This window comes from Microtus pennsylvanicus, chromosome 1, assembly GCF_037038515.1.
Source record: "Microtus pennsylvanicus isolate mMicPen1 chromosome 1, mMicPen1.hap1, whole genome shotgun sequence".
Taxonomy (NCBI): domain Eukaryota; kingdom Metazoa; phylum Chordata; class Mammalia; order Rodentia; family Cricetidae; genus Microtus; species Microtus pennsylvanicus.
This window is the reverse complement of record NC_134579.1, coordinates 61,891,012-61,916,181: the sequence shown is the minus strand read 5'-3', so window position 1 is coordinate 61,916,181 and position 25,170 is coordinate 61,891,012. Positions and strand designations below refer to the sequence as shown.

At 45.6% G+C, this 25,170-nt stretch overlaps 3 protein-coding genes across 7 annotated transcripts in view; 2 read left to right on the top strand and 1 right to left on the bottom strand.

Moving 5' to 3' along the window:
• Drc9 (dynein regulatory complex subunit 9) overlaps positions 1–9,566 on the bottom strand; it is a 29,728-nt gene extending 20,162 nt beyond the window's left edge. For 2 of the 3 annotated variants that reach the window (XM_075965962.1, XM_075965970.1), the window contains exons 1-3: positions 6,628–6,700; positions 4,546–4,807; positions 58–236 (exon numbers count right to left, since the gene is read on the bottom strand). In XM_075965962.1, the coding sequence (XP_075822077.1) occupies positions 58–236; positions 4,546–4,807; positions 6,628–6,635 (449 nt within the window). In that variant the 5' untranslated portion in view covers positions 6,636–6,700. Of the gene's footprint in view, positions 1–57; positions 237–4,545; positions 4,808–6,627; positions 6,701–9,530 lie in introns of those variants that run through there. The other variant, XM_075965954.1, reaches the window with a different exon arrangement.
• A 251-nt stretch (positions 9,567–9,817) lies between these two features.
• Rpl35a (ribosomal protein L35a) lies at positions 9,818–13,446 on the top strand. Of its 2 annotated transcripts, none has more exons than XM_075965985.1 (5): positions 9,818–9,878; positions 10,474–10,516; positions 10,704–10,856; positions 11,522–11,666; positions 13,379–13,446. In XM_075965985.1, the coding sequence occupies exons 2-5, from the start codon at positions 10,506–10,508 to the stop codon at positions 13,400–13,402; spliced, it is 333 nt and encodes a 110-aa protein (XP_075822100.1). In that variant the 5' UTR covers positions 9,818–9,878; positions 10,474–10,505; the 3' UTR covers positions 13,403–13,446. The 2 variants fall into 2 exon arrangements, with proteins under 2 accessions (XP_075822100.1, XP_075822109.1); XM_075965994.1 differs by having other exon boundaries at positions 9,875–9,923.
• Positions 13,447–15,438: 1,992 nt separating this feature from the next.
• The window catches only part of Lmln (leishmanolysin like peptidase), a 59,825-nt gene continuing 50,093 nt past the window's right edge, over positions 15,439–25,170 (top strand). For both annotated transcript variants that reach the window (XM_075965932.1, XM_075965941.1), the window contains exons 1-5: positions 15,439–15,734; positions 18,951–19,048; positions 19,912–19,942; positions 21,155–21,237; positions 21,954–22,071. In XM_075965932.1, the coding sequence (XP_075822047.1) occupies positions 15,444–15,734; positions 18,951–19,048; positions 19,912–19,942; positions 21,155–21,237; positions 21,954–22,071 (621 nt within the window). In that variant the 5' untranslated portion in view covers positions 15,439–15,443. The remainder of the gene's footprint in view (positions 15,735–18,950; positions 19,049–19,911; positions 19,943–21,154; positions 21,238–21,953; positions 22,072–25,170) is intronic.

Here is a 25,170-nt window from a genome sequence, read left to right as displayed (position 1 = left end):
CACAATACAAACCACAGAAGCAGGCGCCCCCTTCCCAAATCTGTTCTCTCTTCTTACCTGTCGTTCTGAATTTTCTTCAGTATCTCCAGAGTCATCATGGTCTGCCGTGTAGGTTTTTTAAAGATAGAATCCTGGCCTCGGTGTTTGGTTTCTTGTACCATGGATTTTTCTTTAGTTGCCAAAGGAGATGTTTTCCTTATACTTGAGGCCATGGATATTATTTCATTGCTGGTTCTCTGAAAATGAATGATGTTAAAGATACTGTTTTCAGAACTGCAGAGATGGCTCAGCAGTTAAGAGTACTTGTTCTTTTTTTTTTTTTTTTTTTTTTTTTTTTTGTTTTTCGAGACAGGGTTTCTCTGTGGCTTTGGAGCCTGTCCTAGAACTAGCTCTGTAGACCAGGCTGGTCTCGAACTCCCAGAGATCCGCCTGCCTCTGCCTCCCGAGTTCTGGGATTAAAGGCTTGTGCCACCATCACCCGGCAAGAGTACTTGTTCTTGCGGCACCGACGTGGTGGCTCCCAACCATCTTTAACTCCAGCTCCAGAGGATCCACACACCCTCTTTGAACCTTTCTGGGTGAACATGATGCACACAATATGACATACATGCACACAAAACATTCATACACATAAAAAATTAAATAAATCCTAAAAAAAACTTTAAAGAATGATTGTTTTAACGTGAGACAACACTGAGGACTGCTATCTGTTTTCAACCATTTTCTCGGCTCACATTTCATACTCCAAGACAACAGGCCCTTTCCTCAGTCCCATCAGACACACATCCTGCTGTTTCTTGTCTTCCTGCCTTCACACATTCTATCAGCCCCTAACTTACCCCCTGGTAAACTGTAAGACAAAGATCAAAGGTAACGCTTGGGGCTGAGGGTGTAGGCCCATGGGAGAACATGTCCAACCCCAGCATCACAGAAGGTAAAAGAGTTGTAGTATGATGCTCCCGGCTTCAACCCAGGCCCCTCGGAGGTGGAGGATGGAGGTCAGGAGTTCAGGCCACACCTGGTAGGATGTTAAGTTTCAGGCCAGCTTGGGCTAAGGGAGACCATGCTCAAAACTACAAAGCAAAAATCCAAAAATAATGAGAAAAAAAACCAAATAAACAAAACCTCACATTGGTTTGTGAGTTTACCATAATTATAAAATACCAAAACGAGATCATGGTTCTATGAGAGGAAAGGCAGGGTCTTAGAGGCACCGTTTCACTTCAAATTCTTTTATTTCTTCCTCCTTTCTTTTTCACTTTTTCTTTCTGTACTGGGGATGGGACATGAGGCTTTGTCCATGGGCATATCAGACTCAGCTAATTCCTACTTCCTAATTGTCTGTCATCTCAAATTCTCTCCGGAATCAGGTTAGATAGAAATATGGTTATCTTTAGGCATTGCTACAGGATACATCAGACAATGCTCATAAGCACGTGGATCTGAAACACACAGACAGCGCGGGGGCATGCCCTTGTGCTCGGGGGTACTAGGAAGGCTGAATGAAGTCAAGAGAGAATTCAAGTCCGATGCTAGCCTGGACGACACAGTGAGAAAACAACAAAACCATTAAAACTCTACAAAATAAAAGAGGAATTGTACTATGAAGTGTAGCACAACTAATAAAAACCCAGAGACAGATACTGAGGTTCAACCTGAAGAGCAGAAAAGCAAGGCAGCCAGCCACCAGAGAGCTCTTACCTCTAAGACATCCTGAGCTGAAAGAGAGTGAGGTCCTGTCTTCTGGTTTATATTCCTCTCTAGCTGGGACTAATGGTGTTAGTCACCACCGCCTGGATCTCTTTCTACATTGAAGTTGTGTGGCCCAGGGTGGCCTTGAACTCACAGAGATCAAGAGATCATCCTCTCTCTCCAAATCCTGGGATTAAAGCTGGGTGACATCACTGCCTGGCCTTTAGTGACTTAGTTTTACTTGCTGGTCTTGAGGCAAGCTTTATTTATACAACATAAATAAAATATCAATATATTAAGTGAAAGTAATGTCAGATTTAGTTTAGATCTTGAGGGTTTTATAGGAAAAGCCAAAGTATTTTTTGCACCTATCTCCTTGAACTGAATTTACTCCCAAGCATGCAAGCCACATGGTACTCCACACACAATTAAAAATAATAATCTTTAAGGAATAAAAACTGTAAAGGGTAATTAGAGAGAAATTTAGTTTTCTTCTCTTAGTATGAACTTCTCTGGGTGGGAAGCAATTTGCTCTCTTTCCAACATAGTGGATTTTACTAGTCGTAAGATCAGAAATAATATACTCTGTATAAAGTATATATTTTTTAATTATTTATTTTTAATTTTTTTAAGACAGGTTTTTTGTGTGTGTAGCCATTGTTGTCATGGAACTTGCTCTGTAGACCAGTCTGTTCTTGAACGCAGAGATTCGTCCTCCTAACTCTGCCTTCCAAGAGCTGGGATCAAAGGCATGAACCACCACCACCCAGCAATTTTTGTTTGCTTGTTTTTTCCAGACAAGGTTTCTCTGTGTAACAGCCCTGGCTGCCCTGGCACTCACTTTATAGACCAAGCTGGACTCGAACTCACAGATATCTGCCTGCCTCTACCTTCTTAGTTCTGAGACTAAAGGCATGCACCACACTCCTGGCTACTTGGCAAATTTTAAAAACTTAGTTTATTTATGAATTGTTTTCATTTTTTATCTATAACCTATGTCACTGACAATTTAAAAGACTTTATTCCCTGCCAAGTTTGGTTTCTGTTGTTGTTTCTTTTATGATATGGAAATCTCACTATGTAGTCCTGGCAAGCCTAGAGCTTTCTTTAAAGAAAGTGTGTGTGTGTGTGTGTGTGTGTGTGTGTGTGTGTGTGTGTGTGTGTGTGTTTCTGAGTCAGGTTTTCTCTGTGTAGCCTTGGCTGTCCTGGAACTCACTCCATAGATTAGGATGGCCTCAAATTCAGACCTGCCTGTTTTTGCCTCCCAAGTGCTAGATTAAAGGCATGTACCATCACTACCTGGCAAAAATATATTTTTAAATATTTTTAAAATTACATTTATGAGCCGGACAGCGGTGGCACATGTCTTTAATCCCAGAACTCAGGAGGCAAAGGTAGGCGGATCTCTGTGAGTTTGAGGCCAGCCTGGTCTTCAAGAGCTAGTTCCAGGACGGCTAGAACTGTTAACACGGAGAAACCCTGTCTTGTTACATTTACTTTCTGTTTAGAGTAGGGCAGACATATGACCGGAGTGGGAGGGAAAGCCAGAGGACAATTCATAGAAATCAGCTCTTCCTTCCAACCGTGGGTCCCAGGGCTCACACTCAGGTCGGAATCATGCCAGGTGCCTTTACTCACTGTACCTCTCAGCAGCCTGGCCTGGAACTCACCTGTAGAGCAGGCTGCCCTCAAACTCCCTGCAATCTTCTTGTCTCTGCATTGTCAGTGCTAGGATTACAGACAGGCGCTCAATGGGGCCCGGAAGTCCTAGTCACCATTGAAAATAAAACTACCAACAGATGTGGGGTGTCCTTCTGTATATCTGTTGCTTTTACTGGTAGATCAATAAAGCCTTTTGGCCAGTGGCTTAGCAGAGTAAAGCCAGGTGGGGAATCCAAACGGAGATAATTAGAGAGAGTAGGTGGAGTCAAGGAGATGCCATGTAGCTGCCAAAGGAGAAAGTCACCCAGAACCTTACCTGGTAAGTAAGAGCCTTGTGGTGATACATAAATTAATAGAAATGGGTTAATTTAAGATATAAAAGCTAGCTACGCTTGAGCCATTGGCTAAACAGTGTTGTAATTAATAGTTTCTGTGTAATTACTCTGGGCTGGGCGGTTGGGAAACAAACGAGCAGTCTCTGTTTACAACTGACATGGTAATGTGCCCAGATATTTGCAAAAAATCAGGCTGCAACATATTCAGCAACAAGAGAGTTATTTTTTATTAAAAGCATTGTTGATATGATCCAGATGTATTTCCTCCCCCTAGTATACAGTTGACTTTTAGCAACCAAGGCAACAGGGACATCTGATCTCAGTATGCGCACAGTGGCCCAACAACAGCCACAGGATAGGTTCTGGGGCACCTCTGGATTCTCAAGCCCCTTAAATAAAGCTGGTTCAATGATAGAGTACCATCTATGCAAATGCTCTCTGCTTTAAATAGACTCTAGATGCCCTCTAGTGGCGAATATAAGGTACAGCAGTTGTTATACTGAATTCTTTAGCAATGGTGACAAAGGGGAAAGACCAAACTTTTTCCAAACATTTTTTTTTTTTCTAATCAGAGGTTGGTTAAATTCAGAGATCCAAAGTCTGTGTACACTGAAGGCTGTCTGTGCTGTGTTTGCATGGACTTACTTTGGGCTCTTGGACAGAAGCTTTACAGAAGCATATCTGAGCTACCCGCCACGTTTTCCATTTTGACATAGACCTCAAACAACTGGAATCCGGCCTGTTATATGATGTAAAGGTGCTGCTTCTCAAGCTAAGTTTAATGCCACAAGCAGTACAAACAACGGAGAGGTCAAAAAGAAGGGAGACAAGGTGGCCCGGGGGCCAGGGTGCTGACCTGGTTGACACTCTGCTTTCTTTCGTACTGGACGGGAATGATGTAGCCCAGGATGGACAGCTGGTCGACGATGTCCTCCAGAATCGCAGACACCCTCAGCACGTCCAGAAGGGACAGCAAATCTCTGACTTCCGAGGAGCTTTCCTCCTCTTTCTCATTATCTAGCTCTTCCTCCATGGCACCAGGCGGCTCTCCTGTCACCACCATGGTCACCTCAGTGTGCAAAGCTTCTGAAGGGAAGTCCAGGGCTTCCAACTGGTCCCTGAGGCCAGGAGAAAAGCAAGATGAAGTCAGTGGCCAATGAGGAAATATTACCTCCAAAACGCGGGTAGCAAGTAGATTGATGCCTGTGAGGTTCACTGTCCTGTAACACAACCTCTTGAAAAACAAAGGCAGGCGTTGGCAGGGGGTTCTGCCAAAGACCCTCTAGTTGGACCGACCGAAGGCAATGGACTGGCTGCTAAATCCACACAGCCTATGCTGTTTGGCTATGCTAATGCAATTTGAATTTGAACCACAATTGACTTTATTTGAAAGTAATGTATTTAGATGCTAATCAAAAGTGCCTCACGATTACTCAAAGACAGGACTTGGTAGCCAGCCTCCGAGGTGGTTCAGACAGTTCTTTCTGGTCTTTAGGCCTGTGCGTGTGCTTTTCCCTACACTGAGCGGATGAAACTGAGGGGCTGGCGAGCGAAGAGTGTGATTTCCAGAGCATGGCAGGCAGCTTCCCTCTCACACCAAGGCTCACTCCCAGGGAAGCCAGGTGTCTGTATGGGGACACTTAAGCTGCCCTTGGCCAACTTTAACCTTCTAGTTAATATTGTCAACTTGACTGGATTCTAGACTCACCAGAGAAACCTCCACACATGGCTGTGGAGGATTTTCTAGGACAGGGTTACTTGAAATGGGAAGACTCACCTTACATGGACTAAATGGGGGCTAAAGAGATGGCTCAGTGGCTAAGAGCACTGACTGCTCTTCCAGAGAACCCCGGTTCAATTCCCAGCACCCACATGTCTGTAATCTGTAATTCCAGTTCCAGGGGACCTAATGCCCATGGCAAAACACCAATGCACATAAAATAAAAATGGCTTTTTTTAAAGGACTGAATAAAAAGGAGAACTGGAGCTGAGTCTCAGCAGTCCCCCCCCCACCCCCCCCCCCCGCCTCCTGACTGTAGATGCCATGGGACCAGTCCCTTTTACTCCATTACAGCCCAGCCATGCCTTCCCCTCCATTACAGGCTCTCTCCGCAAAGTGTGAGCCAAAACAAAGCTTAGATTCCTTCCCTTAAACTGCTTTTTGTCCAGCATTTGTCCAGCAATGAGAGGACTAAGTAGCCTAGACCCCAGACCAGAGCCTTTTGTTAAGCTGTTCCCGAACACCTGACCCGCGGGAACTCTGAACTGGCACACCTTTATATTTTAGGATATTAAATTTGGGGGCAGTTTGTACCAGGCTTTTCCTTTTGGCCACCAACCAGCTCCCAAATCATGACACAGAAACTTATTACTAGTTATAAATGCTCGGCCTAGCTTCGGCTCATTTCTGGCTAGCTATTTTAACTTAAATTAGCCTATTTTTCTTCATCTATGTTTTGCCTCTGGGCTTTTTGCCTTTCTTCCTTCTGTTATATCTTTCACTGTTTCTCCTGTCTGTCAGCTGCCTGGCTTCTGGCCTCTCTTTCTCCCCTATTCTCTTCATTCCTCTTCTCTTCTCTCTTGAGCCTAGATTTCTCCTATTTATTCTCTCTCCCTGCCAACCCCACTTATCCTTTCTCTGCCTAGCTATTGACTGTTGAGCTCTTAATTAGACCAATCAGGGGCCTTAGGCAGGCAAGGGGAAACAAATGCAACACATCTTTACATCCTTAAACAAATGCAGCATAAACAAAAGTAACACACCTCTGCATAGTTAAAGTAATATTCCGCAGGATAAACAAATGTAACACATCTTTGCCTTGTTAAAGTAATATTCCACAACAGCAGTTTGCTACATAGCAACAGATAATCTATAGAAATCAATTGTTACATATAATGTAATACTATATGTACAAACAAACTGGAATTTTGAACATACCCCTCCATTCTTCCTGAGTTAGTTCTGCTGCCCTCTCGGATAGATTTATAATTTCACAAGAATGCGGTGACCTGAAATGGGAAAGAAATGCTATTGGTTCAAGCGAATGCTGAATCCCGTTCTCTTTATTCCCATGGTTTTTTTTTACTAGGAGAAAAATGATCACAGAATTACAAGAGGTGTGGTGTGTCTCTGAGCAGATGCACAGAGTGCGGGCTTATTACTGGTCCACCGAAACAGAAGGTATGTGCCATGCAGTCTTTTGCCTCTTCCTCAGGTAATTTAAGGACGATTTTAGCATGTCTTTGTATTCTGATTTTTAATTAAAAATCACTATAGAATAGATTTTTGTTATTGTTTACTTTTTCTATAATTCTCTCCCTATATTGAATTAAATGAATCTACCCTGTTGTCAGAATTTATTGTGCCTTAGAAAAATTGAGATTACATTAGAAAAAGCTGAATTTATTTTTAAAGAACAATTAATTTTTCTGTGCACTGGTATTTTGCCTGCATCTATGTCTGTATGAGGGTGTCAGATGCCCCTGGAACCAGATACAGTTGTGAGCTGCCATGTGGTTGCTGGGAATTGAACCTGGGTCCTTTTGAAGGGCAGCCAACGCTCTTAACCTCTGAGCCATTTCTCCAGCCTCAGAAAAATTGTATTAATCCTGAAAATCAGTTTAATAAGTTATTATCCTTTGGAGCTGGGCATGGTGACAAAAGTCTGTAATCCCAGTACTGGAAAGTGGAGGGGGGGGGAGAATCAGGAGCTCAAGGCCATCCCTGACTTAATATAGGGAGTTTGGGACCAGCCCAAGATGCATGAGACATTGTCTTTACTGTTAATGTTATTTTTTCTAACTTCTGTCTGTGTGCTGGTTCATCCCTATGTGCACAATGTACATACAGGAGACCAGAATATTCCCTAGAACTGAAATAACAGCTGTTAGACTCATGGTGTAGATGCTGCGAATCGAACCCAAGACCTCTCTCCAAAAGCAATATGTGCTCTTGACTATAGAGCCATCTCTTCAGCCTCATCCCTTTAAAAAGAACCTCAAGTGAACCCAGCTCCAGGGAGTCTAAGGCTCTTCTCACCACTGAAAGCACCCACACAAGTGACATACACATGTATGCATAAAACAGGCTTTTGGTTGCCACGCCTGCATGGCCTGGAACTGAAACCAAGGGAAGAACGTCAGGATTGAACACGCATACACCTCTCAAGCTGCTGGTAGAAAAAGCCCTTTATTGAACAGCACCATGGAGTTTTTATACCTACCCCAGCCAGGTGGGTCAACAGGTGAAGACCTTATCACCTGATCCTTGGTTAAGGCCAGGGCAATGCATGCTCACTCAGGAAGCAGGGTTGGTAAACAACTTTGACACAGCTCTCAGAAGCTCAAATCAAAAGGGCAAGAAAAGGTCACTAACTGGGAGGAGCACCTGGAGGCCAGGACTCCAAATGGCCCCAACATTTGGTTTTGTATTGGTTTTTGAGACAGTGTTTTTCTGTGTAGCTCTTGTTATCTTGTAACTGGATATCTGTAGAACACATTGGCCTCAAACTCACAGAGATCTGCCTGCCTCTGCCTCTCAAATCCTAGGTGTAATGGTCTGTCCTGTCCCTTTAGGAGACAAGCCCCGCCAAGGCAAGCTCCTTTTCCATCTCTCTCCTGAAGAGGTAGCTGCTGCTGTGGCTCCCCTCCCCCCACCCCTGCGTTTCTCTTTCTCTGCCTCTCTCTCCATCCTCCTTCTCCCTTCCTCTCCTCTTTCCCTTCTATAACCTACTAAATAAATATTCAACCTCACTCTGTAATGGCACACCTATCTGTCTCTGTCTCTCACCCGCCAGCGTGGCTCCCCCCTAGGGGAACTGTAGCGTTTTATCTAAAGCATAACATTGGGATTAAAGGTGTGTGCCTCTCCCATCTTTCTCTTTTTTTTCTGTCTGCTTGTTGTCTTGGGTTTTTTTGTGGGGGGCAGGAGTGAGATGGAGGGTCTTACTCTGTAGCCTAGGATATCATTGTACAGATTATGTACCTCTGGCCTGAAACACAAAGCGATCTTAATACTTCGGCCTTCCAAGTGCAGGAATTACAGACACAAGAGCCTGTGTGCTCAGTTTGCTCCTCCATGTGGGCTGCAAGAGGGAGAAGTGTTTACTGCAGTGCCCTCAAGCCTACACCGGTCTCCATAGTGGCAGTCATACAGTGAATTACTTGCTGAATTAATTAATAATCAGCCCCCAATTAATGCACAGTCGTTAGGAAATGTGAATCCGAGTCTACTAAATTCATCCTCACCTGACAAGTCAAGCAAAGAACGGAAGAGTGAAAATATCTCTCACTTTGTCCGCTCCCTCTCCCCGCTTTTAAGAAGGGGTCTCACATAGCTCAGGCCGCCTTGCAGTCCCGATGTAGCTGGCGATGGCTTTTGAATTTATATTCTCCTGCTTGAGCATCCAGAATACTGGGATTACAAGCAAGCAACGCGCACGACCTGTGCTTTGCTGTAGTTTAAAATGGGACCTTGCTATCTAACTCAGCCTGGCCTCGAATTTGTCACGGGATTCTCCTACCTGAGCCTCCCGAGTGAGTGCTGAGATCAACTGGCAAGGGTTACCATGCCCTGTTTGTCTCTTATATTTTTGGTTAAGCTTAGCCTTTAAGGGCAGAGCCATCTCTCCAGCCCGCCCTGTTCGTTTCTTGAAAGATAAAGTTTAGATGGGAGATAAGAAAAGAGCAAAGAAAAGGGAGCGTTTCCCCCGCCTTCGTGCTCCAGATTTTTCTTTCCTCTATGATAGGATCCCAGTCTTTATTCTGGGAAGAGGGAAAAAAACAAAAGCAAAAAAAAAAAAAAAAAAAAACCAAAAACAAAAAATCATTGCTTTTCCTCACCTTTCTAGCAGCCCGGCAGGAGGTGGGACCCAAACTAAGGCGTAGCTATGGCAACGCGCAGGCCTCCCCGCCCCCATATTTGGTAGGACCTTTGCCTTTTTCTTAGTCGACTACAATTTTGCCTTTTTTTTTTTTTGAAGTAATACGTGTTGCCGCTTACAAAGATGAAAGAACAGCAAAAGAGTGTAAGGTTCCTGAACGCGGCTTGTCCGAGTCGAGCCTCTCCCTAACCCCGGCTTTCAGGCGGAGCGCAAGCGGCCTAAGCGCGGCGAGGGGCGGGGCGAGCCTCCCACAAGGCCGCGCGGCGGGCCTTGCCTTCCTCTTTCGGCCATCTTGGCGCCTGTGGAGGTGAGTACCGTTCGTGCTGCTGCGCTTTGGGGTCCGGTTTTTGGGGTGGGTTCATCCGCATCGCTCACCGAGACGCCCCTGCATCTCGGAGACCCTGCCCGCCATCGGTTTCTGGGGCTTCCAGAGAGAGGGAGGGCGGGATGGAGGGGATGAGGGGCTGATGGTGTTGGGGAGGAAGGAGAGTTGGCCGGTCCCGGTTGGTCCTCGGCGAGGAGTGAGCGGGTTCGCTTCTCCCGTCCTGGTTTACCGGGAGCCGGGGTCCTGGAGCTGCTCGCCTCGCTCAGCCGGGCTTTGGCGTGGTGCCCTGTGCGCTCGGCGGAGTTTTGCCTCTGGGTTCCGTACGGAGTTTCTAGAAGTTAGGTCTAAAGCGAGTCTTCCCCACAAGTAGCGTTTGCCCGCGTTTCGGAGTCGAAAGTTGTCATTCATTCTCAGAAGTCACAGTATTTCGTCAGGCTCTGCTCCTGTAGATGCGTGGCCGAGTTAAGAGGTCCCAGTACTTGGAATGTTCCCGGGTTCATCCCGCGTGCTCGCGATCAGGAGGTGACAGGTGGGAACGCGCTCCGTGGCTCTAATGTGAGATCTTGTTTGCTTTCAGGCCTGCTGGGAACAGGACTTCTAAAGGACAGTATGTCTGGAAGGTATGCGACTCAGTATAGTTGGATTTTCCTTTTTTTTTAACCTTAGATTTAAAATAATGCGGGAGGGGAAGAAGATGTTGCTGTAGAGAGCTTGAGTCGGGGTTACTTCAAGCAAGTCGTGGCGGTTTGCTAAAGTTAAAGGGAAAGACGCAACGTTTATTGACAATACTCTCCTTGTGTGTCCCAGGCTGTGGTGCAAGGCCACTTTTGCTGGCTATAAGCGAGGTCTCCGGAACCAGAGAGAGCACACGGCTCTCCTTAAAATTGAAGGCGTTTATGCCCGAGATGAAACTGAATTCTACTTGGGCAAGAGATGCGCTTATGTGTATAAAGCAAAGAAGTAAGTGTGCTTGATGACTTGATTTCCTACTGGAAAAGTAGACGCGGTAGTGAAAATTTGCTGCTGTTGTTGATTCTGCTTAGAGAGGCAGGGCATGAAGAACAGGAAGTTGGAGAGAGAGGCACCTTTTGGCTGGTGGTATTGGATTTAGGCAGCATCGGCTCTAACGTGGTTAAAGACTACAGCTGTTAATACCTTTCGTTTTCCTCTGAATACTTTTACATGTATTTCGATTCATACTCATCCCTCGGGGTATTTTGTGTGTTTTAAAATGGATACTGCACGGGTTCTCTTGTCCCTCTTTTCCTACTTGGAAGTGAACAGAAGGCCTCAGTGGTGTGTGCCTTTAATCCCAGCACTTGGGAGGCAGAGGGGGGCTGCCTTTGAGACTCAGGACTCCAGTCCTCTGATAACCTGTGCATCTAAGGCTCCACTTGTTTCTTTTATCCCAAGTAGGCTTTGTCCCCGTGTCTTTCCAAGCTTTTCAAGTATTTAGCACACGCAGTCTTTAGTGGTTATGATCTTAGTAAAATTGTTTGGTGTTTTTAGTTTCTTAAGGAATTGTGTGTGGAAATCTTGAAAGCTCGAGGCTCCTAGGGAATTAGTGAGCTTGTGTCAGATTGTATTGGCGCTGAGCTCTTGTGCTTCTTGTCTCCCATAACTAGCAAAACAGTGACACCTGGAGGCAAACCAAACAAAACCAGAGTGATCTGGGGGAAAGTAACCCGGGCCCATGGAAACAGTGGCATGGTCCGGGCCAAATTCCGAAGCAACCTTCCTGCAAAAGCCATTGGACACAGAATCCGTGTGGTGAGTACAGATAACAAAACAAATGTTTGGGTTTTCTTTTTTTTCTTTTTTTTTTTTTTTTGCCTTTTGATGCCTCAGAGTCAGTTTGAGGGGTGAACCTTATACCTACCACTAAAGATTTTTGTGAGTGTAAAACTTGTGTGAATGTCACTTAAGTGAAAAGTTACTGAGCATCTGGTTGTTGGTAGAGTAAAGCAAAGTGAAAGCGGGCGTTCGGATGAATTATGAGTCTCCGATTTTGCTAAAGCTAGCTGGCAGGGGGATGTTTTGGACGGTTTTAAGGTTGTGTCTTGGAGACAGGTCTCACTGTAGTTCTGATTGGCCTGGCACTTGTTATATAGACAAGGTTAATCTTTTTTATTTAATTTTGAGACAAGGTCTAACTGAGCAGGCTGGTCTTGAACTGCACCCTAGCCTAGGCAGGCCTTAAACTTAAAAGTCTTCCTGCCTCAGCCTCCCAAGTTCATGGGGTTTCAGGCCATTGCTATCAGGCTCCTCTTGTGTCATACATGTTGGGGGGGGCAGTGGGAGGATGCTATATGATTTACCATGTCTGTCATGTTAGTTTTGGCAAAATGTGTGGAAAGCATGCTCATTCTAGGTCTCAGGGCATGGGCTCTGGTTGTAGATTTAAGATGAGATTTATTTAGCGAGGTGTGATAGTGCACACCTTTAATCCCAGAGGCAGAGAGAGGCAGACCGATCTCTGAGTAAGTTCAGGACAACCAGGCCTGTTACACAGAGAAACCCTGTCTCCAAAACAAAAAAGAAAGCTGGGCCTTGGTCGTGCACGCCTTTAATCCCAGCACTCAGGAGGCAGAGGCAGAAGGATCTCTGAGTTCGAGGCCAGCCTGGTCTACAGAGCTAGTTCTAGGACAGCTAGGGCTGTTACGCAGAAAAAAAAAAAAAAAAGATTTTTGTCAATTGTTCCTTTTAGTTAGGGTCCATTGTAGTACACTAAAATGGTGGCAATGTTAGACTGAGTGCCAGCATACCTTACAATAATTCTTACATTTTGGGGCTATTATTTTACATTTATGTTTAAGTGTGTGGGTATGCTGTATGTGAAGGTCAAAGGATAATTGGGGGGTGGGGAGTCAGCTCTTCAACTTGGCAGTTCAAAAACATGGAGCTCACATGGCCAGGCTTGGTGTCAAGTGCCTGTGCCTACTGAACCATTTCACCATCCCTTGAGGATTTTATTACTGCTTTGAATGCTGTTTTGGGGGCTGGGGATGATAGCTCAGTTCAGAAGCCTGATTAACACCTTGTGCTTAAGTATGGGCACTGGTCCTTGTGACTGGGGAGATGGCTTAGTTAGTAAAAGCTAAGAATGACGTCCTAAGTTCTTTCCCCATAAGCCTCAGAATAGTCAGACACAGCAGCAGTACGTCTGAAATGCCAGCACTGGGTCTGGCAGGAAGACCCAGAGTCTTCCTGTGTCAGTGAACTGTGGGTTCTCTTTGAGAGCAGCCTATCTCAAAATGAGGTGAAAGGCCATTGAAGAAGATGGATGTGGCACAGCTAGGTGAACATGTTGAGTGTTGGTGCCTACACATGTTTTCTAAATACCAGGTGCTGTTCAAACTAAACTTCTTACTATCAGGATGTAGACCAAGTTCATTTTGGGGATGAGTAAATAGGTATTGATCCTTACTGTGTATTCAGTGATGTATACAATATTCACTTAATGTTTTTGTTTTTTTCCGCAGATGCTGTACCCATCCCGGATTTAAACCAATGAAAAGTAAATAAATAAAAGTGGATTTGTGCTCTTGTATTTTTTTTTCACCAGAACTGTCCTAAAAGTTTTCCCTGTATTTAAGGTAGTGGGAGTTGTCTGGCATTTTCAGAGTGAAAGGAAATTCTATATAATGGTCAGTATTGGGCAAATGCGTATGTTTAGAAGATAAGTTTTCACCAGGTGGTGGCAATCCAACAGAGGGACTAAAGGGGAGGCAGAGGCAGATGGATCTCTGACTAGGCCAGCCTGGTCTACAAGAGTGAGTTTCAGGGCAACCAAGGCTACACAGAGGAACCCTGTCTCGAAAAATATAAAAAACGAAAAGTTTTGCTGGGTGAAGTGGTGTACTCGTTTGATGCCAGAACTGTGTAGTGAGAGCCTGTCTCAAAGTTTTATATGCTTAAATGTTGGGCATGCTGGGTGAATAAACTTTGGGGAAGTAACTTCAATCTAGACTGAAGCATTGACTCATACTAGGTCTCGGGTGGAACTTAGTGAAGCACTTGGATGGCATGGCTTGGGTGTGAGGTGCTGTGATGAACATACATATTTAATATTGATGGGGAAAGTGCTATACAAGGAGTTGAAGGATCTGAACGGCGGTTCTCGCCTTGCTTGGCTGGGGATTCATTTGGGATGGGTTGAGTGGGAGAGAGTATTGTGTCTGCTATTGTCACATTTTATACGTTGGGGAAAGCCTTTGAAAAATGGCTTTCCTTGATTTTAAAGTGCAGTGCGTATTTTTAAGAGTAGGCACAGCTGTAAATTACTTGTATTTTCGAGGATGTACAAGACATCTTCATGTGTGGTTGCTAGGAGCGGTTTTATTAACCAGTCTGAACTGCAAAGGGCCTGGACTATTAGCACTAGAGTGTCTTGAGTCCTTCCCACGGTAAGATGATTGTCCTAGGAGCCATGTTGGGGGAAAGACTGACTGGTTCCAGCTGAAGTTGACATTCTGCAAGTCCTATTTGGAAGTGTGTTCTCCAAAAGAGCAGCAACTTAGAAATGAATTAGATATGTCCTCAATCCAATCACAAATGTAGGTTAGCTCACTAAATCCTTAAGGGAATTCACATTGGAGAAATCTAGGTTTCAAGGGTAGGAAGTACCAATCTTGGGCTTATTCCAATGGAAATTTTTATCAAAAAGTCAAAGCAACTTGTGTTTGAGGCTCAGGATGTGACCAGCAACCTCAGGAGTAAAGTATGTGTTTGGAGAAAACACGGTGTGAACGGAGCCAGCCTTTTAACTCGGGTGAACAGAAACAAGAGGTCAGGGGTAGTGTAATGGAAGTTTTTCCGTTACTGAGAATTAACCGGTGTGAAAAGATTAATATTTTTGGGTTATCTTGGCAACTAGATTGAAGTCAGGTGGGATTTGTGATCTTACAGTTTTGACAAGTAGAGTGGGTTCCGTAAACGGTAATTCTTTAAACTTAATTTTTTAATTTCCATTTTAAAAGCAGTTGGTTCTGAAGGTTTCAATGATAGTAGATGAATAGACGTTTACAAGGTTGCGCAGCCTTGTAACAGGAGTTGAAGCGTTTGGCGCTGTGGGCAATAACACTGGATAGAGTCCCTGTGGAGTGCTTCGTAAGAATCAGGCATCTTAGCTAAGTAGAGAAAGGTATAAGGAATGACTTATGACATGGAAATAAGTTTTGCAAAGGCTTCAAACATGACGTAGTTAGGATCGACCCAACTTTTCCTGGATTAATACTGCCCGACAAATGCCGTAACCCTAGTCGGTTGTCTAGGCAGCTTAAGCGATGGGGCTGCAAAGGACTGAAAGGCATCTGGTTCAGTAGACCGTTAGCGTCCTGGCAGCTGCCGGGTAGTTAGTGGTCTGGTGAATGAAGTAGGACGAGCGGCTTCTGAGGAGCCGTCCCCCACGCCCCTCGGATCCGCACTAATCCCCGCTAGCCCTGGGTTCCCACAGCTCGGGTCACGTGGGCTGCCTAGCGGCCTTCATTGGCCTGCTCGACGCTCGCGCGGACGCCGCTGCCCCGGTCCTCCGCCGGACCCGGCGTGATGCGGGCCAATGGCGAGGCAGCTAAGGGCCCGCCACCTGTCCGCAGCCAGGGCGAGCGGCGGCGGGGAGGCGTCGCACTCCATGGTAACGACGCCGGCTCGAAGATGGCGGCCGCTGGGGCTGGTGGAGCGGGCGGCCTGGGAGCAGGCCCGCGGGGCCGCTGGGGCGGCTGCCTGTGGGTGCGAGGCGTCCTGCTCGTGCTGGGCGGGCTCCCGGCCGGCGCCGCGGCTGCTCCCGTCTCCCTGAGCACTTCGTCGCCGTGTCGGCATCACGTCCCTTCCGACACTGAGGTAGGGCGCAGCTGGGCGCGAGCGGGCCGGGCGAGGGCGTGCTGGGGTAGCACGGAGGGTGTGGCGTCCGGGGCGCCGGACTGCAGGTGCTCTGCAGGAGGAGGCCGGCGCCAGTCCGCCGTCAGCCCCTGCTCCCGGCAGAGCGCACGAGTTAGACACTTGTCCCCTTCCCGTTCCTCTTAGACAGGAGCCCTGCAAACTTGGGCGAGCACCAGAATAAGCAACCGAAGCAGTTGTTAAAACAGCTTGCTGCCCCACTCCCTCACTTTCTGACTCAGGAGGTCTGGCATGGATCCCCACGGTTCTGATCCCTACATCCTGATGCTGCTCCCCCAAGCACCAAACCGGGAACCGCTTATTTGAAGACTTGGGAAGCGGCTGATGGGAGAACAAGACAACTGCTCTTGAGGACTGCTGAGAGGTCTCTGGAGACAAAGTTCCGGCTTTGCTTTCTAGTTATTTATAGCTGTGCTGTCTTTATCCCATCCCCCTACCCCTGCAAAGTCTGCTCCTCCTTCCACCTCTTTCTCTCCCAGTTTAAATTCCTTTGGTCTTAGTTCAGGTCTCAACCTCAGATCTGCCTAACCAAACCAGCTCGGTAGAATGTTCTTTCCATTTCCACAGAACGTCTTATCTGCCCTGTATCCTGGCGCTTAACCAAGTTCTGCTCCGGTTACACTTAGCTCTCAGACCTGCCCTGCAGTGTAATTTAGTCCTAAATTCCTTGAGATAACATTTGCGTTGTTCTGAGTCCTTCATTTGGAGGCAGTCCTGTGGTTCCTGCTCCTCTGCGAGTAAACAAGCACTTGAGACCGGACTGCATGGTGTGATTGGCGGTTCGCTTGTATCAAGAAAGCTTTACCGAGAAAAAAACCATTTCAGCTCAGAAATCTCAGCCTGCTCGTTTTATAGCCATTTCCAAGAATGTGGTGTATAGGCTGTTTACTCTATGAGCCAGGCTATTAAGTGGTTGTGTTATGATTGTTTGCTTTGCCGTTTTTGTGAGCCAGGGTTTCATACAGCCCTGGCTAGTTGTGAGCTGGAGGATGCTGGTGGTCTGATATGCCTGCTCCTGTCTCACACACCCCTGTGTCTTCTTGCAGGGCTGTAGCGCTTATCATGACACTGTCTTTCAGCTGCATTATTTTACGTATTTTATTGAGACTGGGTCTCCGTAGCCAGGCTAGTCTTGCATTCGCTGTGTAGCTCAAACTGGCTTCTAAGTCGCATTGAATAGCACCTCTGAACGCTATCTGATATTTTTGTTGTCTCTAGGTTTTTTCTTTAAGACTGTAGTCCAGACTAGCTTAGCTAGTTTATTTATGTGCATTGGTGTTTTGCCTGCATGTGTGTCTGTGTGAGGGTGTCGGTTCCCCTGGAGCTGGAGTTACAGATAGTTGTGAGCTGCCTGCCACGTGGGTGCTGGGAATTGAACCCAGGTCGTCTGGAGGAGCAGCCAGTGCTCTTTAACCACTGAGCCACCTCTCCAGTCCCCAGTTTCTATATTGAGTAGGTTCTTACAAGCTGTGTCTTTTCGTCCTCTAGTGCCTTCAGATAGTATTCCTTTGTCGTTTCATTTTCTGAATCAGCAGCTCATGCAGCCCAGCCTGGCCTGGAATTGACTTTGTAGCCTCTATCTGCCTCCACTTCCCAAGTGTTGGGATTTAGCCTCAAGTCATATTCCTTTCAAATATTTCCTCCAAATGTGATAATATATGATGTATATGAAGCTACCATTCCATTTCCGGAAGCCAGCAGTTCCCATGTCCACTTTTGATGTTAGTGCTAAACTTTATGTTCTGGATTCTGCAGTCTGTCTGTGGCCTGTTCTATATGTTGGATCCCCTCTAACTGGAACTACAGACAGTTGTGAGCCGACATGAGGGTGCTGGGAACCGAATCCCTGGTCCTATAGAAGAGCAGCCAGTGCTCTTAACCGCTGAGCCATCTCTGCAGCCCCTAAACCTTTGTAATTTTTATTTCTCCTAAGGGGTAGGGGTCATGTAAATGATACCCAGGGAAAAGATAAACGAAGCACTCTCTTGTATGAAGTTTTAAAAAGTGACCTAAGGTTCTTTAGAGCTGGGGTGAAGCTCATTTGGTGAAGAGCTTCCCTTTCAGGCGTAAGGACCTGAGTTTAGTGTTCTAGAACCTGGTTTAAAACTGAAACAGACATGACTATCATACATACAACCCTAGCCTTGGGGAAGCAGAGACAGGGGCACTGCTGGGCTTACTGGCCAAACAGCCTATCCTACGTGACAGCTTCCAAGCTTGTGAGAGACCCGGTCTCAAAATACAAGGTGGAGGGCATTTGCCGCCGCATTTGTGTGCATACATGTGATCTGGGTGTACACGTACCTGCGCGCACGTGCACACTTACACTTTTAGTCTCTTGTCATTTCTTTCCTTTTTTTTTTTTTTGCTTTTCAAGACAGGGTTTCTCTGTGGTTTTGGAGCCTGTCCTGGAACTAGCTCTGTAGACCAGGCTGGCCTCGAACTCACAGAGATCCGCCTGCCTCTGCCTCCCGAGTGCTGGGATTAAAGGCGTGCGCCACCACCGCCTGGCTCGTTTCTTTCCTTTTTTGAGACAAGGTCTCCCTACTCACTCTGTAGCTCTGGCTGGACTTGAACTCACAGAAATTGACTGCCCCTGCCTCCCCCATGCTGGAAATAACGGTCTGCCTTTCTTGTCATTTTCTAAAGACTTGGAATCAGCAAAACTAGACTCTATGTGACAAACTGCAAATATTAGCAAAGCCCAAGCCTTTTTGGCAGCTGCTGTTATTATGGTGATTTACTCACGTCACTCAAGTTCAAAATACTTATCTCTCGGACGATAGCATTTGCTTGGGAAACATTGGTGTGCAGGACTGCTAACATCTTAGAATGTAAAGTAAGGGACTTTAGGGGTGTATCGTACTTAAACTTGGCTCATTAATTTTGTTTAGGTCTCAATTGGGTAGTTAAATAAACACATTATATTTAAATTCTACTTATATAAAGAAAAATGTCATAATAACCTTTTTAAAAGAGTCTTCAAACTATTCCTTCTTCTAAGTCATAAGTAAGGTTCATCTTAAACTTGGCTCATTAATTTTGTTTAGGTCTCAATTGGGTAGTTAAATAAATACATTATATTTAAATTCTACTTATATAAAGAAAAATGTCATAACAACCTTTTTAAAAGAGTTTTCAAACTATTCCTTCTTCTAGGTCATAAGTAAGGTTCATCTTAAGACGAATCATGTGGTCAGGAGAGACACTGATGGGCACCTGCGAATCAAGACTGTCTACGATGCAAGCATTGAAGAGTAAGCTTGCCGCTCCTTTGCCATCCGTGTCTTGTTGGTTTGAGACATCCGACCGTGCTGCCCAAACTGTCACTCGCTATGTTGCCCAGGCTGGCCTCAAACTCACCCCCATCTTCCTGTCTCAACCTTGTCATCTTTCTCTATTGTCAGCCTAAGGATTGAAGATACTCTTGTGGTTATCTAACATAATATCTATAGATAGAGCTAGAAATAACTCTAAAAGAACTAGAAGTAACTCTAATATAGAACTGAGTTGAAATCGTGTTTTATTCTGAGTAGGCAAAGGCCATGGTATGTAGTTAAAATCTGTTTATTGTGAATAATTTAAGGAGAACAAATTCGACCTTACTTGACTGCAGACCTGGAAGACACTTGTCAGTAAGTTTTTAAAGGAAAAATAAGAGGGGCTGCAAATATGAACAGTAGTAAGGAAGTTTAGAGAATTATTTGCTAGGTAGATGCTGTATGTAATGGAATGTCATCCAAGAGCGGTCCAGACAGCAGGCAGACGAGTATGAAGTAGAGCAGCCCATGTCTTTCTCCAGCCTAACCGTCTGCGTAAGTGAGATATGTGCTATCAGACTTAGTTCCGTGTCTGGGCACAGGGTGATGTCTCACAGACCCGTCGCGGTAAGCTGAGACTCGGGAAGACAAGCTCCCAAATATGCAACTGTGTGCTTCCGTGGGGAATGTCCTAGGGCCCTTGAGATACAATCAGAGAGCTAGGATGTGCTGTGGCTTAGGGTGGCCGTGCTTTTCTTGTGTGGTAGTAGTTCCCACTAGGCAAGTACCCTACCACCCCTTATGAGCTACGTCACCACTTCTTAGAGCGCCAGTTCTTACGATTTTCTCATCATTTTCAGGCTGCTCCCTGAGAAAAGATACCTTGTAAAGGTATGTAATAATAAATACTCGTGAAGTTGATACTTCAGACAGGTACATTTTATTATGTGCTAATTCTCCCATGAAAAGGAACAATGTATACGTGACTGGTTTGTGAATGAATGAAGAAAAGATTTTGGTAGTATATATATTTTCCATTTTAATAACGGTGTTTTATGATAATGCTTAGCAAAACTTAGAATTTAACATTAAATTAATCATTTTATAATTTGGTATCATCAGTCTGTCAAGTTTTGAGGGAGCAGAGCATGCTGAGGACAGGGTGGGCACAAAGGGCAGTTTCGCATTCTCCGCATGAGGATTGACTGGCGTGGCAGTGTGACCTGGCCGAGGCATTATTATTTCCTCTTTACTGTGTGTGTGTGTATGTGAGTATAGGTGAACGCAGAGAAGTCAGAGGCTGACTTTTAGAAGTGGCTCTCGTTCCGTCACAGTTCCCAAGGCTGAATTACGTCCATCAGGGATCAAGGTTTTTGGCACATGCCTTTATGATTAAACCATCTCACCGGCTCCAGAGATTTTTTAGTTTTTGTTTTTACATAGAGTCCACCTCCTCATGGTGCGTGTGTGTGTGTGTGTGTGTGTGTATGCACACATGCTTGTGCACAAACAGGCACAGTGGCGGTCAGAGGACAGCTTTCAGGGTTTGATCTCCCCTTGCTCCATGGGATCCTGGGATGGAAATAGGATGCTCAGTGTTCCACAACAGGTGCTGTTACCTGCTGAGCCGTCTCGCCAGTCCTCATTGGTCCTTAACTGTGGGTGGAGCCTCACAATGCATACTAAGCCAGCTCTCTATGGCCCACAGACTTAATGAGTTTCTTCATAAGATTTTTCTTAACATAAGCCACCTTAATACCAGAATCTAAATCAACCTTGAATTGAAATAGTTACTGGTAGTTGGAGTGTACATCCTCATTAATGTTCTCAGTCATCAGTAGCTGTGGTTATGTTTTCTCGGGTGGGTGAGTTGGAACTGGGAAAGTTCCTAATGCTGTATTCCCAAACCCCACTAGAACACTATCTGTCTTTTCCTCCTGGATTCACTCTCTGCTGCCACATGACCTCAGACAGGTGTCTGTATTCTAGAACTCTAGGAGTTTTCTTCCTCGGTCTTATAGCTATTAATACTCTATGCTTATTTTCTTAAACACACTGTATCCCATGACTGTGATTCTAACTAAGTTTTTCTGTTTTATCCAGAACAAACTCTTCCCCCAAGCTATTTCTTACTTAGAGAAAACATTTCAGGTTCGTCGACCTGCCGGCAGGATCTTACTTAGCAGGTATGAGACATCGATGATCACTTTCTCCGTCCAGTTAGCTCTGTGGACTGCCCTTTCTACCATGTGGCAATGCATGAAATTTATAGTGGAATTTTATTACATGTATTTAGAAACAGAACTTAAAAGGGTTGAAGAAAAGCCGGGCGGTGGTGGCTCTTTAATCCCAGCACTTGGGAGGCAGAGGCAGGCGGATCTCTGTGAGTTCGAGACCAGCCTGGTCTACAAGAGCTAGTTCCAGGACAGGCTCCAAAACCACAGAGAAACCCTGTCTCAAAAAACCAAAACCAAAACCAAACAAACAAACAAAAAAGGGTTGAAGAAGCCCCTGCTGAATGACCCCTTTCATTGTAAACTGTTGTCACCACGCCTCCTTCCTCCTCCACGTGGTTGTATTATTTGCTTTATGAGGTGTTTGATAACCCAAGTCGAGAGGACTCCCTAAAAACTGAAGTCTTAGTGAACTGTCTGCCTAGTTAACAGTAACCATTCTTAGTGAAGTAATGTAGTAGGTGTATAGTTACTTTCTGTTGGCTAATAAAATCCCGTGACCAAGGCAGGGCTTATTTGGGCTGATGGTTCAGAGTTGGGTTCCATGGTGGTGGAGAAGAGGTAATTGGTGGCAGGCAGCACAAGTGGCTACCAGCGTGTGGCTGTATTTTAACTGCTGCGAACTATTCTTTCTTTTCTGTGATTCTTGATGTGTGGATAACACAAAGACAATGCGCTACAAACCAGTACCTCCGGAAGGAGAATGATCCGCACAGGTACTGCACCGGGGAGTGTGCGGTGCACACCAAGTGTGGCCCCGTTACCGTGCCCGAGGAGCATCTCCAGGTAAGGCTCGCTGTGCCGAGCAGGGCTTTCCCTAATTTGTTTGGTTTTTGTGGCGCTCTGGAGCCAGCCTGGCGCTCTGCATGCTAGGCAAGCACTCCACCATCCTGAGACTCCATTTCCTACCAACAACTGGGCACAGTTAGGGGTCTGGCTTTGTTCCTCACGGCTTTGCAGGCTTGTGTGATCTTTTCCTTGACCCGTCCACATTTGTGCCTGGGCTGCTTGTTTACTTGAAAACTGTCTTTTTTTGTAGTTTTGTTTTTTTCAGGAACATTTCTTTTAGCACTTTAAACGGGCAACTTAATGTGTCCTAAAATATAAACTGTCAGCTTCAACCCAAGTTTGAATTTTATTCCATAATACCAGCAGCTGCCCAGGCCCAGTGACACAGGCCTCCAGATTTACCGAAGCAAGAGGATCACTTGAGTCTATTAATTCAAGATCAGCTGGGGCAACCTTGCAGGGTTCTGTTTCAAAAAAGGCATAATAGCAATTGTATAATATGTGTTTAGGAGTGTTCTTTATGAAATTATAACTAGACCTATTTAGGTTATTAAATTACAGTGCAGCTATAAAATGGAATGGTTAAAAAAAATGAAGTCAGTCTGTACTGACTTGAAGTGATATTTAAACTCTTAACTGAAAGAATAAAAATTGGAAGTCAGTAAGTAGGTCTGGTTAGCTTGTTTATCTGAAAAGTACAGATCGCATATTCAGAAAGAAAACAAAACCCTATGCAGTGAACCAGGTGCAGCAATAATGTCTAGCCCCAGCACTTGGAGGGCAGAAGCCGGAGGCTCTTGGGTTTGGTTCCAGCCTGGGCTACATAGCAAGACTTATTTCAAAAAGCAAAATAAATAAGAAAAAGGAGTATCTGGAGGAATATACACACTAAACAATCCAGATACAGTTCAAAATGCTTAATTTTTATTTTTTCTATTTTGAATAACTGATTTGCCTGAGTGATGTGTGCAATACCTGAGGAGGCCAGAAGAGGGCATTAGATCCCTGTAACTGGAGTTAAAAAAACAGTTGTGCGCTGCTCTGTGGGTGCCAAGAATCAAACTTGGGTTCTCTGGAAGAACAACCAATGTTTTTAACCTTTGAGCTGGCTCTCTAGCCCTGGTTTTCTTTCTTTAAAAAAACAAAAAACAAAAACTATTTTTAACTTAATAATAAACATACACGTATATATGTTTATGAGCATAAATGCCCATGGAGGCCGTAGAAATCAGATCCCTTGGAACTGGAGTTTCGGGCAAATGTGAGCAGTCTAACATGAGTGCTAAGAACTGAGCTTGGGTCCTCTGTAGGAGCTGTATGTGCTACTAACTACTGAGTCATCTCTCCAGCTCCTAATGGTTTCCGTTAAGAGTTACATGTGATGGGATTGGGGGAGGAGCTGGAGAGACAGAACATTTGCCGCTATTGTTAAAGACTGGTGCATTTGGTGCACGTGAGAGGTTACCAGCCACCCGTGATTCCAGCTCCAGGGGCTGCAGTACCATGTGGGTAGTGATGATCACACTTGGTGCTCAGGCCTCTCACCAGCCCCTCACTGTTTACGGTATAGGCAGTTTAACAAGAGGGACTGTTTACAGCTGCTGCGAAGCTCAGCAAGGTGTGCACAGAGAGGGATGTCACCTTAGACTGCAAGCACGGATGGCGTCAGGAGGGACCAACTGTACCTTGTATTCTTTTGTATTGTCTAAATGTTTAACACAATTCTGAGTTTTTCTGTTTTACTGATTGTGTGTGTGTGTGTGTGTGTGTGTGTGTGTGTGTGTGTGTGCATGTATGTTTGGCATGTATGAGTGTGATGTGATGTATTTGTGTAAGTGTGGGCTCGTCCTTGCCAAGGCACTTGTGTGGTGGTCAAAGGACAGTTATCAGGAATTAAAATTAGTTTTCTTTCCCTCTGAGTCCTGGGGATCAGAGTCTCCAATTGTCAGGCCACAAGCAAGTGCTTTACCTGCTGAGACATTTTGCTGGCCCGGGAATTTGCTTTGCTATTTATTTATTATTTATTTTTTTGAGATAGAATCTCTATATAACCCTGACTATCCTGGAATTCACTCCATAGTCCGGGCTGGCCATGATTTATACGTCTCTGCCTGAGATTAAGGGTGTGTGCACCACCACTCCCAGCTAGTTGCTTTTTTTTTAATGTTTTATTATACTTATTTATTTTGTGTGTTTATGCCACGGCATATATGTGGAAGTCAGAGGACATCATTTGAAAGTTGGTTCCATCTTTCACCATGTAGGGTCCACGCTCAAACTCCAGTCAGGCTTAGCAGCACTGCCTCTACTGCCATGCCACCTCACCAATCCAAACTTTCCTTTTATTGGGAAATACTTTCCATTGGGTTGGAAGTTTTTATTAGTTAGACTTGAAATAATCCTATGCAAAGGAAGTTGCAAGAATGATGTTGGTGGTAGAGCACTGTCTACCACGTGTGTTCCATTCCTAGCACAGCAAAATGGCAGTGTAGGGGTGTGTGGGTGTGTGTGTAGGCGGATGTAAGTGTGGGTGAGTATGTGTGGGTGGGTGTGTAGGTCTGGGTGTAGGTGGGTGTGGATGTGGGTGTAGGTGTTGGGTGTATGTGGGTGTATGTGGGTGTGGGTGGGTGTGTATGGGTGTGGGTGTAGGTGGGTGGTGTAGGTGTGGGTGTGTATGGGTGTGTAGGTGTGGGTGGGTGTAGGTGGGTGTGGGTGGGTGTGTAGGTGTGGGTGTAGGTGAGTGTGGGTGTGTGGGTGTGGGTGGGTGTGTGGGTGTGTGTGGGTGTAGGTGTGTATGTGTGGGTGGGGGTGTGGGGGTGTGGGTATGGGTGTGTGTGTAGGCGGGTGTGGGTGTGGATGTGGGTGGGTGTGTATGTGTGGGTGGGTGTAGGTGTGGGTTGTATGGGTGTAGGTGTGTGTGGGGGTGTGGGTGGGGGGGTGTAGGTGTGGGGGTGTGGGTGTAGGTGGGTGTGGGTGGGTGTGTGGGTGTGGGGGGTGTAGGTGTGTATGTGTGTGTGTGTGTGTGTGTGCGTGTAGGCGGGTGTAGGGGTGTGTGTGTAGGCGGGTGTGTGGGTGTGGGTGGGTGTGTATGTGTGG